Here is a 19,825-nt window from a genome sequence, read left to right on the forward strand (position 1 = left end):
CCCAAGTTGAAATTCTCACCCAGCCATGAAGCTGGTAACCTTGAGTCAGTCCCTACCTCTGCCTATTCACAGGATGGTTGAGAGAATAAAACTGAAGGTGGAAGCAGTAAACCATGTATTCCTCCTGAAACCCTTGTTGGGAGAGCAATGTCCTGGCTCAAAATACAGAGGCAGAGCCTCTTACTTGGAAGAAAGAGACCTTTACTTAGGCAAGTAAAGATACAGGCTTGGCGACAGGCACAGCACTCAAGAGTCGTGATCTGGGAGTTTAGGAGCAGGGCAAGAAGTTTGAACTGGATGGAAGCAATGAAGATGTCCCAACAAGTTTCCCCATCCCTCATTTGAAGGCGAGGTGTGGCATGCTCCCTTGCAGGAATGTCAAGTTTGCAAGCGTGTGCTCCATCGGGGTGGGGTGGGTCTCCCCCATCTGCAAAGGCATTGCCTGGTTCTAGGTGACAAAGCCTGCATCCTCCTGTTCAGCCTCCCCCTTCAGATGAATAAATCCCTCCCCAGCCTCCACTGAGGCTCTCTGCTCTGCAGGAAGTTCAGAGGATAGAGCAGGCACCGTTGTTCCCCATTCCAAAATGTCTCCCTCCAACCCAGGTTCCCACCATTCCTCCTGCTCCTGCTCCGACAGTAATGTGGGGCTCATGACTGGTAAGATATAAATGCTATAAACAATAATTAATAAATCTGGTGCAGCTATCTAGGCCCTGACAGCTTCTAGGAGAGATTACTGCAATGCATGGTATTTGGAGCTGCCTGTGTTCAGAAACTTCAGATAGTTAAGCTGTGAAGCTGTTAACTGGTATAGATGCTCATGCCCCACATACTATTTCCAGATGCTACAGGCAGTGAGGCTCATTCCAAACAGTGAAGTCTGCTATCTTATGATGGGATAACTTCCTTTTTCTAGTTCATCTTTCACCCCACCCAAAAATAAAAATAAAACCTCCTCTTTTCCAATGCAGAGAAAACAGAATGTTGCATCTACTAGGCATTGTATAGGAATGGTGGGTGGGGAGGAGAGAGGTGTTCTCAGACAATAATATTAGGCAAAATAACAGAACACAAAAAGATCAGGTCAGCTGCCCATCTGCTCTCACAGTGCCTAGCCAGATGTCTTAGTGGGAAGACGGCAAACAGGACCTGAGTGCAACAGTGCTCTCCTCTCCTGCAACTTCCAACAAATTGGTATTGAGAGGCCTGCTGTCTAAGAGTTGGAGGCAGAACACAGCCATCAAGGTTGGTAGCCATGGATAGGTATATCCTCCATGAATTTGCCTAATCCTCTTTTAAAGCTATCCAAGTTGACAATCAGTGCCTCTTGTGCGAGGAAATTCCATAATTTGACTATGTGCTATGTGAAGGACTTTTTTTTGTTGGTTCTGAATGTTCCACCATTCAGCACTGGATGGTTCCAATATCAATGCACTTTATCTATAGATACTTGCTAGAAAAAAGCTAAATGCAGCCAGTCAGATGCCCATGAGAAGTCAACAAGCAGGGCCTGAATGCAACAGTGCTCTAGCTGCCTGCAGTTTCCAGCAACTGGTATTCAGAGGCATACTGGTCTCGAATGATGGAGGGACACCATAGCCATTGTGGCTAGATGCCATTGATGGAAGCACTGCCAGCACAGTACTGTTTACCTACTATCAACTGGAAAATGTTGGAGGTTAGTGCAAACATTCAGGATCAATGGCAAGTTACTCCTTAGGACTCTTCTTACTCAGTATTGCAATAGTTAAAGCCTGCCAATGAGGCCCTCTAAGAAGCAACACAATCTCAACCTTTCTCTCTCTCTTAGCAGTTGCTTTGGGCCCTCGGGTGGTCCCACTCCATTACGGATTCATCATTGCAATCAGGCCATACCCACATCACACAAGTGGTCACCCCCAATCAACATCAGTGTCGGGCAATTACAAGAAAGATGCGGAGCGACACTTCACACTTGGCACTGTCAAAAATGTCACTTAGCTGAGTCCTCTTCAGCTGCATGAGAGCTGGCTTTCATTCATTCATTCCCAATTAGCAGTTCCCGTTCAATAAATCCATTCCACCCACAAATAATCTTAGCCCCCGTGGGGGTGGGGTGGGTAGGTTGGAAAACAGGGGGGAACTCAAAACAAAACAGGGCTATACTTTGCATCAGTTGTTACAAAAATCATCACATAAGCTGAGGGTTCAGGGTGGAACTAGACACAACAGTAAACACAGGGTTGCCACAGCAAACAGCCATTTCGTGTCGAGTCTTCCACTGTTGCTCCATCATGACTTGCCAGTGTTATGTCTTTGTCCTGCTGTTAGCAGTCAACAATGTGGTGAGAAGGAAGCAGCGCAACTTGATGACATCACAAGCATCATAACAAAGGTGCACCTACCTAAGCATTCCAGGAAACTCAACTTGCAGCTGATGAGGACTGATTTATTACATTTATATCCCACCCTTCCTACAAAGAAGCCCAGGGCACCAAACACACAAACAATGAAATCTAAAAACCATTCCAACACAGAGGTAGGCTGGAAAAGCTCTCTACTTAAAAGGGGAAGGTGTTCAAGGAGGTTCCAGAAAGACGGGAGAGCGCTCTGAAAAGTAGGTGCCACCATGCTAGAGGCCTGCTACAAATATGGTGAAGAACGGGCCTCCTGGTAAGATGGTACCTGCAGGAGGCCATCACCCGCAGAATGCAGTGATCAGCTGGAGCACATAGCAACCACTCCATCTTGTCCAATCTTCTGTGTGCAGCGGTTTTCAGGCTGTGCCCTGGGAAAGCCTGGGAGGTGGAGCAGAGGGGAGATGCTCCCAGAGGCTCCTACCTTTAGCCCTGCCTTTGCTTTAGGTGGCAGCTTGGGAAGGGCAGTGAACCTCTGCACCGAAAAAGGCACCAGACTAGCTACCCATGTGCTAAAGATGAATAGTTCCAACAGTGAAAGTTTTTAGACTCATGTTTTTATTTTGTTTTGCTCATCTGAATATGTTCTTACCTGGCCTTCTCCAACCGTCTCAGTATCGATAACCGTGACGATCCCGGGAACCAAGGGACTGCGTCGGGTATTGCTGTGAGCTAAGATTTCTTCTTCTGTCGCTCCTGATGGCAGAGTGCCTGTCAGCTGGGTCACGACTTTCCCAACCATGGTGAGCCCGGTTTTTATGGTCTATTTAAAATGAAATAAAAAGAACGGTTAACGCAAAACTCATTTTAACCGCAGCACTTGTTTTGCCTCTTGTAAGCAAGTTACACAGCAACAGCTACTTGAGAATGAAGGTGAAACCCTTTACACACTGCATTTCCTTTAAAAAGCTGCACCAAAGTAAGAAGGAATAATAACGCTAGAAAATGTATACATATTCACAGAACCTATTATTTAGCGCACATGCTCTCTTTATATATATATATATATATACACACACACACACCATCTTTTCCCCTGACGGGACAGAACCTAGCTACTGCAGTTCCTCCCTGGCTGGGCTGCTGCAACTCACTCTGCACAGGCTTTCCTTTGAAGATAGGCTGTATAATTTTACTGTGATTTTATTACCGAGACTCAAGAGCAGATTATAAATAAGCAGCAGCGTCAACGTAATTGAAAAGCCAGTCTGGAAGCTGTAGCTGCTGCAGAATGCATACCTGGGAGTGGGAAGAACTGAATTCAATAGGACTTACTTCTGAGTCGGAGCGCCATTGTGAAATATGGAATTTGCTCCCACAAGATGTTGTGATGGAGGGAAAGGCTACCCATGGACACTTGCCACAATGGCTATGTTCTCCGTCCACTGTCACAGGCCGCAGGCCTCTGAACACCAGCTGCTGGGAATCACAAGTGGGGAGGTCTGCTGCTGCACTCATGTTCTGCATTTGGGCTTTCCCCCTAGGCATCTGATTGGCCACTGCTGAGAACAGGACACTACTGGACTAGATCCAGAAGGGCTCTTCTGATGTCCTTCTATCTCAGCATATCACATCTGTTCGATTGGTGTATTCCTAAGTTCCTGCTACCAAGAGCCTTTGGCCTGATCCTGCAGCCTCCTCTTACAGTCTTCTTATGTTAAGTTCTTATAAGTTTAAGGGCCTCTGGGAGATGCAGAAATGAGACCAGAGAAAAGGAAAAACTCATATGCGAAATGACAAAATGAAGCTCCTCATTCAAATTCCAAATGGTTGTGGTGTGCAGGGAGGGGGGGAGTATTGAGGGGGGAATCAGTTCAGATGACGGACTGGAGGACAAGCCACAAATCAATTGCAACTGCTTTGTTTAGTGCTAAAAACTCAAACTGCAGTGATTAGAAAACACATTAGTGTTCATCAATTAGTAGCCGAGCATTTGGCTTGAATTATTCATGGGGAAATGACTTACACACAAGACTCTGTTAGTGTGTTGTCAGGAAAACCTCTGAAGGGGCCAACAGAACCAGGCGCCACTGTGTATCGACGGCACCGATCCAGCCAGGAAGCCCGATTAACCTCTGAGATGCCTCAGTTGATGTACTTACCCTATTAATGCTAATGGAGATGCTACCACTTTTTTAAAAAAAGAAGAAAAAGTCGGAGCCAGCCAGGCTTCATCAAGGGAAAAGTCTTTAGGTTTTTTAAGTCTTTTAGCAATAGACATATCCTGTCATTTGTGTGTCTTGGTGTCTTATCCCTCACCCCCACCTCCAACCTTTTAAAGCTCCCCCAACAAATGGGAAGGAATAAAATCCTTAAACAACTGGCATGCCAACAATTTCTTGGAAAACACACACATACACTCCAAGCAACCAGATGCAATATGCACTGCCTCAGTAGGCCTATTGATGCGATCAGCTGTCTAAGGGTAGCAACCCTAGAAATCCCCGCAGCCTCTGGTAGCATGGTGTTAGAACCAAGCTGCTTTTGTACAAGGCCTGGACTGAGAATTCATACAAGCTGCTGGGAATCGCAGGAGAGGAGAGCGATGCTGCGCTCAAGTGCTCCATGTAGGCTTCTCATTGGGGCATCTGGTGGGCCACTGTGAGAACAGGACGTTGGACTAGATGGAACTTTTGCCTGATCCATCAGTCAGGATCTTCTTGCTGAGGCTTCACACTATCACTCAGCTGCCCTTTGTTGCCTAAGACACGAGTACCATCTCTGGGGGGAAGGGTATTATCACAACACCCAGTCCCATAATAAGCTGAACCCATAGGATAAAGGGGGCTCTATTATCTCAAACAGAGCAGGGGAACCTGTGGCCCTCCAGAAGTTGGACTTCTCATTAGCCCCAGTCAGCATGTCCAATGGCCAGGGATGATAGGAGATGCTTTCTGGAAACATTTGGAGGATAAGAGCTCCCATCCACTCCTAGTCTGCCCATTCGCCTCTAGTGCCCAATTATTTCCTCCGTTCCCTCTAAGGTAAGTACATGAATAAAAGCATTGGACTGAGTGAGAAGAACCAGTTTATTGGCTCCACCCTTTTAGCTCCCAGATTTATTTAACCATTTAATTCGGGCGTAGGAAACCTGTAGCTCTCCAGATGTTCCTGGATTCCAACTCGCATCAGCTTGAGTTGGAACAGCCAGTGTTCAGAGATGATGGAATATGTAGTTCAACACGATCTGGAGGGCCACAACTTCCCCAGCCCTGATCTCTGATAAAAGGGGCCTAAAAAGGAACACTTTTACAACATTATTCTTCAAGGTTCTTCTACGGAAGGGGGGGGGAGATCCCTTTCCTACACACACATACACTACCGTTTTCGACAAGACATTAATCACTACCGTTTTATAATCCACAAGCGATTAAACAAACGTCTGTAATTACGAGCAGATGCAATACTCCAGGCAGCAGGAAAGGAACTGCATTATAAACGCACAGTAAATTTTACATAGAGAGAGAGATATGATATAATCAAAGAGCAGGTTAGAGAGAGAGCTTCATTTAATTTATTTATGCAGACGTAAGATGCCTTGTTACTGGAGGCATACAAGCACATCGCAGGGCATACAAGAACATTACAACTCAATCCTTTCCCTCCCACCCAAGTTTCAAATGCATTCAGTACAACCATAGACTGGAATTAAAAGGAAGCTTTTGTGACCAAGAACAGCAGCTTTGTGTCTTCTTTTCTTATCTTTCTCCAGTAACATCTAGTAACTTAAAGCATGTGACATAGCACCATAATGCAAAGAGATTCGCCATCATGTTTCACAAGGTGTTGTTTGCAAAAGGCAAGGAAATATGGAGCGTGGTGACATTGGATCATATGCTTTGTTTCAACAGGCATTACTAGAGGAAGCAACAAAAGGCTACCCCTTGCCGTGGTGGCGGCCTGGTCAGGAGCTGCTGTCTGTTCCCACATCTGGCAAACAGGGTCACTGTGGCTTCTCAGGGGAGACTCAAGAACTAGCAACGACGCCCCGATCTGGCAAGCAAGGTCACTACAGCTCAGGAATGTGTCAAGCACAGCTGAACGCTCCCCTATACACACAGGGGAGAAAGGTGATTCAACGTGAGTTTAAAGGAGAACCTACAAAATTTGCACCTTCCGAAACATTATGCAAGCAGAAAAAGGCATCCTTCAAAACGTGCTCTACTCCAAATTCTGTAATGCAGTTCTTCTGCAAAGTCACATGCAAAAAAAAATTGCATATAACAGGAATATAACATATGAAATGCATTATATTAGTGGAAATTGCTTTGCAGATATATTAATATTGGGCAAATTTGCATACAAAATGTGTATATTAGGAGAAATTTGCATGGAAAAAGCTGATGAATTTTCATGAGAATTAAAAACAATAATTCACAAACTGATGTGGAATGTGGAGAACTGAAAAATGGAAAAATGAGAAACGGAGAGAAGTTGATTGTGTGTAAGTGGGGGGGGGGAATGCCTGTATTGTGGTTGCTCCGCTATTATTATCTTTAAACTAACTGTTTTCTGTGAGCTCCTTTAAGCATAAGGTATTTGTGGAAAACTGAGTATATAAATGAACTATGATTACTCGAATAAATATCTGACCCCTGAGTAGCTTGAGTCCAGGAAACCTTAAGGACTCCCTGAGCCCTTCTATCCTGGGTTAGTCAGGGAGCCCTTGTGCAATGCTCCTAGTTGTCCCTCGTGCCACAGAAGCCTGACGGGACTCCACTAGAAGTCAGCATTTCATGTGGCTGATCTCATGCTGTGGAACACTCTTCCGTCAGAGATACTGCAGGCATCCTTGCTGTTAACCTTCAGACGTATCCTGAGGACTTTTCTATGCCCACAGGCCTCTTCAGTTGTTCAGTTTTCTTTTCTAGATGAGCCACTCACTCCTGTAGTTGATTTGGTATTGCTCTGCAGTATATTACATTGCCAACTGCCTTGACATTTTGTGTGAGTGGACAGCATGTAAATACTTCAATAAAAGAATAAATAAACCAGGGTTCCCCAAACTTGGGTCACAAGCTGTTTTTGGACTACAACTCCCATCATCCCTTACTAGCAAGACCAGCAGTCAGGGATGATGGGAATTGTAGTCCAAAAACAGCTGGATACCCAACTTTGGGAAATCCTGAAATAAACAAATAAATGAAGAAATAGCTTCAAAGGGGGATAACTCAAACTCAGGGAGAACAAGGCTATCCATGACTACTAGTCCTACTGGCTATGTTCCACTTCCAGTACTGGAGGCGGAATGCCTCTGAAAAACAGTTGCTCAGAATCGCAAGTGGGGAGAGTTGCTGTTGCTGCCATCAGGCTCCCCATAGGCATCGGGTTGGCCACTGTGAGAACAGGATGCTGCGTTAGATGGGCCAGTGTCTTGACCCAGGATGCGCTTCTTTTGTTCACACATGCTCACACAGTGAGCCTTTCAGTGGGGTTGCATCAGAGTGCAGAAGTGCTAAGTTTTGATCCAGACAAGGGTACAAGTAGGGAGGGCACTGTCCCACTTTGATCCTGCCTCTGGGCTTCACACAGGAATCATTTGGCCACTATGAGAACAGGTTGGTGGATTAGATGGGGCCTTGGCTCAATCCAGAAAGACTTTTATTACGTTCCTACATGGCCAGCAGGTTGGCAGAAGATAACTTGCATTGGATGTCACCCATGCATTTTATGAATTGTAATATTTTAACCTATTGTGGTATTTTGAACTTGTTGCAGGAGTGGTGCATAGGCTCTAGCAGGGACGTCTGATTTTCCCCCCGCCTTTGGTAATCTTTAACCTTTCCCATGCCATATCAGCTGTCCTCCTGATCCATTAGTGCTAATGGCCAGGCTCTCACATAAGCTGTTAGTATTCATTAAGGAGTTATCAAGTAACGAGAGAAAGCAGATGCCCGGGTGTTTTTGTTGGGGGAGGGTGCTTGAGGGTGGGGAGTGTCAAATCATTTCTGCCAGCTTGGGATTTAAAAGACACAAAGAGAGAAGTGACTACAGATGTTATTGAGTGACATGGAAACCTGGGTGTGTAGATTTGCTGTTTGACATTCAGAAGAACATCCTTCTTTTAGCCTGTCACGTCGTCAACGGAAATAAACGTAAAAGGACTTCTGTTAAAAATGCTGATAACATAACACCACTGTCTGCATTTAAAAAAAACAACAGATTTTATTTCTATATATTTTTAAAATGTCTGGTTTCCCATTAATGTGATGCCATGTTGTGGCATTATAGCATGACAGCTGGCTTTGAGAAGTAGCTAACACTAAGTTCCTGGTTTCAATCTCCCCTCCACCATGAGCTACCAAAACTGGCAGTTGGGGTGGCTGAACCTGTAGATTTCATATTTTCTCAAATATTATGTTCAGTTTTCCACACTTCCAAATCAGTTTGCATTAAAAAAAACAAAAAACAGTGTGCATGAAAATTCATCAACACCTATGTGGAAATTTCTCCTAACATCATTTTTGTAGGCAGTTTTTCCTAACGTACACATTTCTGCAAAGTAATTTCCCCTAATATAATGCATTTTGGTATGCTGATTTCTCTAATGTATGCATTTTTATATCACCCCAGTATTTGCATTTTTGGACACATTGTTTGGCTGCAGGATGGCATTGCAAAATTCACAGAAGTGCCAATTTCAAAAGATGGCTGTGGTTCGTTTCATGTATGGTTTCGATAAGTGTGAATTAGGTGAACTTTGCCTTTAAATGTGAACTGCATTGAATTTCTCCTTCATCCCTAGTCAGAAGTAGTGAGGAAGAGTTTGGATTTGATATCCCGCTTTATCACTACCCAAAGGAGTCTCAAAGCGGCTAACATTCTCCTATCCCTTCCTCCCCCACAACAAACACTCTGTGAGGTGAGTGGGGTTGAGAGGCTTCAGAGAAGTGTGACTGGCCCAAGGTCACCCAGCAGCTGCATGTGGAGGAGCGGAGACGCAAACCCGGTTCCCCAGATTATGAGTCTACCGCTCTTAACCACTACACCGCACTGCCTCCTGGCTTCCAGAACTGCTCCTGGCTTTCCCCAGAAACTGGGACAAAATGAGAATATGCTTTCACAATTCCTATTCTGCTGGAACTCAGGGAAGGGTAAAGGGTAACAGCCTCTGGAAGCACTTTGAGGCTTCTGAGTGTCTCCCAGCCTAGAAGCTGAATTCTCCCCTCCCTGAATACTCTCGTCATAGGGCATGGAGGAAAGGAAGAGGAATGGGAAAATAAAGCTAGGCTACCAAAAGGGGGGGGGGGTTGTACTCAGTGGTAGAGCATCTTTTCTGCATCCAGAAGGTCCCAGGTTCAATCGTCAGCATCTGCAGATAGGACTGGGAGATGCCCCTTGTCTGAAACCCTGGAGGGCTGCCAGTCAGTGTGGGCAATGCTGTGCTAGATGGTCCAATGGTGTGATTCAGAATAAGGCAGCTTCCTATGTTCCTAATACCCAGCTGATCCATCTGTTCCTGCTTCACTGGATGGCAGCTAAGGCATCCTTATTTAAACATGCAAGTGGCAATCTAAAAATGAATAGTTTTGTTGTTGTTTTAAAGAATAGCCAAGTATATATGACAGTGTGATGCTGCTGATAAAATTAAGAAAGGGAAACAAAGATACTGCTTTTCCTTCCCAGTAATAGTGAAGAACTTGACAGACTGCAAAAGTTCAACACAATATCCCCACCCACAACTCATAGGAAGGAAGGTCCACATTTGCCCTGAGCAATACAAAACCTGTGATTTTTCTCCCCATTTATCCGTGGCTCCATTGGCATTGGCAGTCATCATTATGGGACACACATTTCTTTTCCTTTTTAAGGTTTTATTTGTTTTTCCTAAGGAAATTGCATGACCTCTGCCTCCCTTTGTGGGTTTCTCTGGAGTTGCTGTTTTGTTGAGGTCAGCCAGGCCTCTCCAATTGAAAACTCCCTTTCTGATCCCTCTTCTTCAAAACCACCATGTTTTCTCTCGCAAAGTGAGAAGCTGGCAAGTTATAATCAGTAGAGCCTGCGAGAGCCAAGCATTTGCTGACCAACACTGCAATTTTGTTTTTGTTGTTAGTGAAAACAGAATGTACATAGGAATGCACATATTTCACAGCACTAGGGTGCAGCAATCGGTGCAGACGGATTTCGTATTCTTTAAACTTCCATATTCTTTAAACCAAGTTGCTAGTCCCTATGACAGTAAAAATTCTTACATTCTCTGTCAACATTTACACTTCTTTATTTACACTTGTTCATTACTATATCCCACCCTTCCTCCAAGGAGCTCAGAGTGGCTTACACAACTCCCTCACCCCATTTCATCCCCACAAGAACCCTGTGTGATAACAGCCTGAGAGCTGCTTTACCCAGTGAACTTCATGGGTGACCAGATTGGCAGGTAGGGGATGACCTTGTGTTATCCACCAAACAAGCCTTTGACCTAAGTTATTATCAGAGTTCAAGGACACAGTCCAGCCAGGCAAAAACACTCAAGGAGGATGTGAAGAAGGATCAGTGAGGGGTATGTCCTGGAGAGACATCCAAGGGCCAGACAGAAAAGTCATGGGGGCCACCTTTGGCCTCTGGGCCTGATGTTCCTCACTCCTGGGCTACAGCAAGTTTCAGCATTTTTAAAAGAAGTTTCAGAATCTGTTTCTGGGGCGGAGTGGACTGTTGCTCTTGTATATTTGTTTTATCCTATGCACCATTCTGAAAACCTGATCTGCGCTTTTTAAAAAAAGTTTCAAATCCATCAATTAAAATGAAAAACGACGACACGAGCCCAACCCCAGTGGCTGCTGACATACTCACTTTGGCTGCACTGATGACTGTGGCAGTGTACGACTGGATGTTGTCTCCGCAGGCCCCACCCCGAGACTGATGGCACCGGATCAGCTGAGAAGAAAGAGGGAGAGCGCCAGTGTCACTCCTAGTCAACTGCAAAGTCAATTCTGACACGTTTAGATGCCTCTTGCGGGCGTAGGATCCTTCCCTGGACTCCTCTTTTCATACAGATCGCACAAAAACAAACAGCCCCCAAAACCTCAAGAAACTGTTAACGTTTTTCACTCTCTCCCCCTTTTAAAATAATCTTTTGGGTGCCACCCAGACTGTCAGGTACTCTGCCTTTTATATGTGTGTTTATTGTGTGTACACACACACAATAACTTTAGAATGGGGAAATTGGTGAGAGGGAAAAGATACAAAGCTGGCAGCCCTCTCACAACATAAACTGAGTGCCTATAAGTGAGACTCAGATCCATGACAACTTGAAGCCGTTGGCATGCCAAGGACAGAAGGGTACCACATATTCTGAAATATAGATATTTTTAAGGTTTAGAAAGGGTAAGCTTGTGAAAAAGCACCATATAGCTAAAAAGATATTTTGATTTAACAGGGGATTGGGCAGGAAAAGCAAGTTGGGTTGAAGCATTGACTCATTTGCACTGAGCTCGCGCAGGTCCTTACATAGCCAAAATGGCTCCGTCCACATACAAGAGGAAAGCACCAGCAGGAATCCCAAGGAAATATTGGCGGAAGAGGGAATAAATCCTTCTGAAACAGCCCAATGAGGACTGAGAGTGCACAGCAGCCATGGAGTCATGGCTGGTTGTTAGAGGAGGGCTAGAATGGAAAGGGGGAGGAGAGAATGGAACGAAGCAGCTAGAAACCTGAACAGGAGCACCCTGCCACGCTGCAGCATTTTGTTGCAGATCCCACTTTTATCTCCCATTTGTATAACCTAATTATAAGGAGCTTCCTTACAACCATGAACAGACATGCCTCTATAATCATTTGTCACTAGCAAAATGCCTATTATTTTATGGCAGGCCAGGGATGGGTGGGTTTTTCCATGTATGTTCTCCTTGCATTTATTATGTGAAGGCTAGGGTTGCCACATTTCAAAAAGTGAAAAGTGAGCTTTTTAAAACTTTACCCAAAGTTCTTGAGCTTCAAAATTGCAAAGAAATGACATTTTTGAACTTTTTCTAAGGAAAATTGGCAAAAACAACACGGCCAACATGGGTTGCCATACATCTGGATTTTCCCAGGCATTTTGCAGATTTCCACCCGGACACTGCTTCCTACTGCATGTCCTACAGTATTTCTGGGAAATTCTGGATGTATATCAACCCTAGAAGGCATTTGGCACCATATCCAACGGAAACAAAAGCACACACGTCTTCATCCTGTTACCTTTCCCCCCTCTCCCCATCTTTCCATCGCTTGACTTCCTCGCCGTGGAAATGTAGACTGTAAGCTCCTTAGGTCACAAAGCACCACGCACGCCGATAGCATAATAAATCATAATTATGATAGCAAGGGAACCACTAGGAGGCTTAACATCCTTGCCAACGTTCCTGCAGTTACAGAACTTTAGTAAATGTACCTAAATGTACCTTTAAGCATTTGAGTTCTTACCTTATTTTCTGCATAAGCCAGCCACCGGCTTCCTAGAGCTATGGGGTTCATGTTTGGCCCTGGGCAAGGATAGCAGCCTGTTGGGGGGAAAGGAACACTGAGAATACTGGAACAGACTTTCTTATGAACAACAAAATACAGGGGGAACCAGAAGCTGCATGGGTGTTTATCTCAGTTTCCTTTTTCCACTGGAAAACTTGAGCTTAAACGAAGGTATAGCCACAAAGTTTCCCATGATAAAGGATGCTGCATTAGTTCAAGAATGAGGAACCTGTGCCTGCACCATAGCTATTGCTGGACTCCAGTTCCCAACAGCCCCAGCTAGTGCTTCTGTTTCTGGCCCTGCCCAATCCTGGCATGAAGCCCTTGGAAGGTTACCCAGAAGGAAATGCGGCCTTCAGGCAGAAAAAGAAGTTTCCCATTCTTGCTGTAGTTAAACATGGCAGTCACTGGACTCCAGGATTTGGTATAATTCATGCAACTTGATCAACACGAATTATGTTATTCTGTCCCATGAACGGAATGGCGCAAGGTGATGGGCTGCATCCAACTAAGTTTTACTCAGAGGAGACCCAGCTGAAATTAATTTGCCTAAGTTAGTCATGCCCATTACTTTCAACGGGTCTACTCTGAGTATGACTAATACTGGACACAGCCTTCTCTTTTTCCATGTACAACCCCTACCCAGTATTCAAGCTTTCATAACTTCAAGGCTTGTCAAAGCATTGGGATCAGTTCTGCTCCAGACCCTCTGAGTAACTTCCCATCAGGCTTCCTAGTAGGCTATCAAGGCTGTTTAAAAAAATGGTGGGTCATTTAGCCTGCTTTACTTGCTCAGAGGAATAGCAGTCGTCATCATAAAGCCTTTCAGATTTGTACATTTGGGGAGGTGGGGGAAGCACTGATTTGCTTCAAGGAGGTCTGAAGCCACAGACTGTCTCCAGTTTGGACTGTCCTATATATCATTACATTGGCCCCGCATAAGCTTAAAGGGACATTTGACCCATCCTCTCAATAGGCAAGGAAAGCTGATACACTGTTAAAGTGACTTATACCCTCTTTACCCCAAACAGAACAAGGGGAAGAGGGGAGAGATACTTTTATACAATTCCCTTCTTGCCATATCCATTTTATATGGCTTTTAAAATATATGCCAATGACATCTATCATTCTCTTCATCTTGTCCCACTTAGATTGGTTTTGGGTTTCTTGAAAAAGCCTTTTCAGTAGACTGTTCTCTTCCATCCCTTCTAATGAACATGTCAGTGGGCTGGTTTCTCTTTTTCAAAAGAAATAAAAATAATTGCCTGCCTCTTCCCAGCCCAGTGGGTACTCAACACTTCTTGATCGCCCAACCATGGTCAAGAGAGCAAGAGCACCCAGAAGACTTCTAACCCCCTCTCCTATCACAAAGGAACCACCTCTTGTAGCAAACCATGGTTAGCATTATGTCTACATCTGGGGGGTGGGGTTAACTTCAACATCTGAGAATTGGGTGTTTGAAGGCATGAATTTAAGGAACAGGACAAGGTTAGGTCCATAATTTCAATAGGTCTACTCTGGGTAACACTTGGTTGAATACAATCTGTGGATAAAGTATCACTATATGGTTATTAGTCATGAAATTGCGAGGAACGTGTGTATGCAGAGGCAGCCTACACCAAATGCTGGAGGAGGCACAAGCAATAGCAGAAGGCATCACCCTCACACATGACTTGAAAGCTCCCAGAGGCATCTGGCTGGTTGTTGCTGAAGACAGAATGCTGGACTAGTTACTGAACTATCTCCTAGCCACAATGGCCAGGTTCTGCCTCCACGGGAGTATGTATGTCTCTAAATACTTGGTTCTGCCCCCAACATAATGCCTGCCCTCCTAAAATAAATCCTGGCTACGCCCATGCAGCAGGGCTATTCTGATGTCATACTCATGCTCTTAGGCTCATGCCTTGTGCTGAGCTCAGGTGCACTGGACTATTCAGTCCAGCATTCTGTGGTTTCAGGGAGACGTCATTCCTAATGGTGCTAATTTGATATCCTTTTCACTGGAAGCGGAAAATGAGACCTGTGCCCCACCACCAAGCTGCAGGAGCTCAGTAGACTGAGCATGGGTGAAGGCAAGCAGCTTCTATGAACTGTCTGGCTGCAAAGCATGTGCTCTGCCACCGAGCTGTGGCCCCTTAAGATGTCGGGTGCGCCCACAGAACTACTAATAAACTCCACCAAACTACTATAGTTAATCAAATCACATGAACATTAAGAAGAAAGAGAAAGAAAGAAAGAAAGAAAGAAAGAAAGAAAGAAAGAAAGAACTATGCACACAGAGGCACATCAACATGTTCAAGATCAAAGGTCTTTATGCTCTCCCCATAAGGCGCCACCACCCTGCATCAGCCAGATAATCCAACCAAAATGGGAACAGATCAAGACAAAGAGAGGTGTAGAACGGGAACAGGGTAAATAAAGGATAGGAGGGGACGCTTTTGTTGCATGACACTGTTTATTCTCAGGAGACAGAAAAAAACAAATTGCCGAATCCTTTCAACTAATATTTTGTTTGTTCCTCCAAAAAGAAAGGGATAAATTAAACTTGTTTATAAAGACTATGAAGTAATATAGCTTGCAAATGTGTTTACAGAATCCCCTTGGAGATGAAAAGCTGTATAGAAATGCCACCACTCTCCCAGAGCCGTCGCATCTTCCATTGTTCTGAAGACTTCCTCTTGTTTAGAGCTGCCCTTGACCTCCTCCCCAAGGTCTCCAACCCGGACCCTGCCAAGAGGAGACCCTTAATTCCTGGTGCAGTTTTGGCAAGAGCATTATGAGAACCAGACGAAGCCAAAGTCTAAGAGACTTCATCCAAACATTCTCCTGAACGCCCAGCCACCCTCATCTAGCCCCAAGATTATCTACTTGGCTCATCAGGGTCTCAGGCAGACAGTCTTTCTCAGCCCTGCCAATTAGGATCCTTGGGGCTGGAGACATCAGGGACTATTGGCCCCCAGGGACTTTCTTGTGCCTTAGACCGCCACTACCCCAGTAGCATTCTCCCCCACCCCCCATAACATTGTCTTTGGGGGTGGTGCATTAGAGCAAGCCCCTGTCTTCTTCCTTTTCAGCCTCTTATAACTCCTCTTCTCCCTAAGCAGGGGTGGGGAACTCTTTTTCAGCCAGAGGGCCACTTCCCCTTGTGAGCAGGTTCCCTGGGGCCACATGCCAGTGGTGAGCAGGGCCAGAGGTGGGCTGGGCAATGGCTGCAACTCTTACTGTAGCAAGCTACTGTGTAGCAAGGCCAGATGGCTGTCGCCTAGGAGGGCGATGGTGTATAGGGAGTCTTGGGGTAGAGATGGAGAGGCCCGGAACACCACAATCAGCTCCTAAGTCTGAGAGTCCTCACCAGGGGTGCCAATTTTAGTAAAATATTGGCAGAGCCCAGGTGAGTCCTGCCCTGCACAATCACATAATGTGGCACACACAGAGACATGCATGCAAGCACGCACGCACGCACGCACGCACGCACACCCACACCATTTGAATGGGAATTCCTCTCAACTTTGTGGGGGGCTGGAAGACACAAGATTTACCCACTCGGGAAGAATGGCAGATGAAGGTGATGGACTATATGGAGCTGGCGGAAATGACTGGCAGAATCCGAGACCAAGGAGAAGAGTCGGTGGAAGAAGATTGGAAGAAATTTAAAGTTTATTTACAGATACATTGTAAAATTAAGGAATGTTAGAAGGATGTTGGAATGAAGTTATGTGGCTTTAGCAGAAATGTTATAAAGGATTAAGTAAAAATGGATTGTTAATTGGTGAAAGAAGAGAATGTAAAATTACAGTATGGTAAGATAAATTATTAGGATAAAAACAAAGATGGAAAGGATTTGCTGAAATATCTAATTGAACTAGAATACAAAAAAGGGAGGTGTGAGGAGGTCAAGGAAACAAGCAGATGAAAAATAAGTTATGGGAAGGTTTGATTTGTTTTTTGTTCGTATTTTTCTATGCTGTTTTTTTCTTTTTTTGTCTGTTTGTATTTATTGTGATGTATTGCTTTGTTTTTTCTTGCTTAATTTAGTGTTTTTTTCTTTTTTGTAACCTTTAAAACTGGAATAAATATTATTTTTTTAAAAAAAACTTTGTGGGGGGCTGGCCCCCTCAAATATTTTACTGGAGAGCCAAAGCAACCTTGGCCCCTAGGGGTCGGGTCCTACGGTCCTCACCACTTACCTTAGAGGCTAGACACATCATAAAAGAAGCGGAGCAGAGAGAGATCTGTTTGAGAATCCCCTTCAGGGGAGCCCCAAAGTCTGCAAGAGTACTTAAAAAAATAAAAATAAAGTCTAAGGAGGGCAAACAATAGCAAAATGCCTCAAAGAGGACTGAGCACATGCAACAGCTGTGGAACTGTCAGGGTTCACTGAAAGCAACCCTGAACAGGAGGACTCCTGCTATGATGTAAGGATGCACTGTAACTTTTTGTTACAGCTCCATTGGTCAGACACCATACATTTAAGGCATATTTACACCTACCTCCCAAAGAATCCTGGGAGCTTACCTCCAGAGCTACCCTTAACGAACTACAGTTCCCATGTTTCCTTGAGGTGTATGGGGTGGGAGAGAATGCGCTTTAAACGTATGTTACAGATGCGACCAAATGGTTATTCCTGAGTTGCAGGGGGTTGGACAAAATGACCCTTGGGATCCCTTTCAATTCTACAATTCTAGGATCATGCTGGAGTCAGGCCTGGTCTTACTGTGCTTCAGGCAGGAGCTCTGGCCTTAAGTAAGCGCCACAGGCTTTGGTCTGATGACCAGCCAAAGGCAACCCCTGAGATGCGTGTGTACTGCACTACCCTGGCGACAGCCAATTCTTACTCTCATGCTTTCTAGAAGCTAACCTTTCCAGGTGCAGGAGCACCTCCAACCTTAATTCAGGGGGAAAGTATATTGTGTGTATTTTGTTTTTTGCCAAGGAGTGTTTCCATGTCTAGGAAACCGTGTTAGAAGCAGACAGGGCGCGCTCAGCGTGTAGACATCCTCCAACCGCCTGGCTGCCTGTGACAAAGCCTTTCAAAACTCAAAACGAACAGGGCAAGTGGAGTTTAAAGTGGTTTCCTAATCAAAGACAGCTGCACCGGGAAGCTGCAACAACATTCACCCCTGCAAGACGGGCCAAACTTTAAAAGGCAAACTATTCCGTCTCTGGTAAGGTTTTTAATTCCGAGCAGGCCAGCCAGCAGAAGCGCTCTGTCTTCCTTTCAGGGAGGCATCCAAAAAAACAGTGTTCACATGCAACTGCTCAGCTACTGAAGGATGCTGGCTACATAAAAGAGCATGCTATACCTGAGCCTACAGAGAAGGGTTGCAGCTCAGTGGCAGAGCATCTGCTTTCCTCGTACAAGGTCTCAGGTTCAATCCCCAGCATCTCCATGTAGGGCTGGGAGGGCTCTCCATCTGAAAACCTGGAGAGTTGCTGCCAATCCATGCAGAGAATACTGACCTAGATGGACCATGGGAGCGACTCTTTATAAGGCAGCTTCTAATGTTCTAATGTCAAGGAGACATCACCTTGCCGACAAAGGTCCGTATAGTAAAAGCTATGGTTTTCCCAGTAGTGATGTATGGAAGTGAGAGATGGACCATAAAGAAGGCTGATTGCCGAGGAATTGATGCTTTTGAATTATGGTGCTGGAGGAGACTCTTGAGAGTCCCATGGACTGCAAGAAGATCAAACCTATCTACTCTTAAGGAAATCAGCCCTGAGTGCCCACTGGAAGGACAGATCGTGAAGCTGAGACTCCAATACTTTGGCCACCTCGTGAGAAGAGAAGACTCCCTGGAAAAGACCCTGTTTTGGGGAAAGATGGAGGGCACAAGGAGAAGGGGACGACGGAGGACAAGATGGTTGGACAGTGTTCTTGAAGCTACCAGCATGAGTTTGACCAAATGGCGGGAGGCAGTGGAAGACAGGAGTGCCTGGCATGCTCTGGTCCATGGGGTCATGAAGAGTCGGGACACGACTAAATGACTAAACAACAACAACAACAACAACAACAACAACAACAACAACAACAACATGTTCTTAAGTCAGCCCTATATTTAAAGCCATGAGCACTAGACTCTTACTTTGTTTTTAGGGCACAGACAGTAGCTCAGTGGTGGGGCATCTGCTTTGCATACTTAAGTCCCAGCTTCAATCCCTGGCCTCTTCAGGTAGAGCTAGGAATGCCCCCTGGGAGACCTGCTGCCAGTCAGAGGAGGCAATACTGAGCTAGTTAAGCACAGGACAGCTCCCTAGGCTTCTATGATGGCAATAGGCACAATTCAAGGTAAGGTGCTGAATTCAAAACAGTGGTTCTCAGTGTGAGCAGCATGAATTCTTGAGACATCTTTGGCGTAGGACATTTGAGGGGGGGGACTCACAGCGGGGTCTTGCTAGCGCCCACACACAAAAGTCCGGCACCAGTCCTGCATTAATAAACCATGGAACTGCACAATCTTGACATATCAAGAGCAGAATCATCATTTTTTTAAAAAAAATATAGAACGCAGTAAGCAGACTGACTAAATTCTCTAAGAAAAGAGCCTCTTTGGGGACTCAGATGTATCGCATCAATAGAAACTTGGTGCCAGATAATGGCTTCAGCCATCATCTTCCTCCCCGGAGACTAAGAGCACATCATCAACATGAGGTTGACAAGAGTCAGGGGAAAGTGGGGCCAGCACTGGCTGTTGGACACAGAGCCACTGCTGCCGTATCACCATGTCCAAATCGCCTGGTCTCTTCCAAGGGGCGAAGAGCCACCCTCCCCCCTTCTAGGATGAGTAGTTGGCAGAAGCGCCGGCGCTGTCATAGCAGGAAACTGATGCACCAAACAGCCGTTTATTTACTTTTGATAAATGTGTCCCTGTGCCTCTTCCTCACTTCCTCCAGCCATCCCAATCACCGTGGGGGAAATGGGATGTTCTTCAGAGGACCATTAAGCGGCAGAGGAAGAATAGGCAAAGAGCACCATAAATTAACAA

At 45.3% G+C, this 19,825-nt stretch overlaps 1 protein-coding gene across 4 annotated transcripts in view; it reads right to left on the minus strand.

Moving 5' to 3' along the window:
* Positions 1-19,825, minus strand: part of BCAS3 (BCAS3 microtubule associated cell migration factor) — a 467,999-nt gene that overhangs the window by 384,214 nt on the left and 63,960 nt on the right. For all 4 annotated transcript variants that reach the window (XM_079955512.1, XM_079955511.1, XM_079955513.1 and 1 more), the window contains exons 10-12: positions 12,798-12,874; positions 11,187-11,270; positions 2,989-3,159 (exon numbers count right to left, since the gene is read on the minus strand). In XM_079955512.1, coding sequence (XP_079811638.1) covers positions 2,989-3,159; positions 11,187-11,270; positions 12,798-12,874 — 332 coding nt within the window. The remainder of the gene's footprint in view (positions 1-2,988; positions 3,160-11,186; positions 11,271-12,797; positions 12,875-19,825) is intronic.

This window comes from Podarcis cretensis, assembly GCF_951804945.1.
Source record: "Podarcis cretensis genome assembly, chromosome: 15".
Taxonomy (NCBI): Eukaryota; Metazoa; Chordata; class Lepidosauria; order Squamata; family Lacertidae; genus Podarcis; species Podarcis cretensis.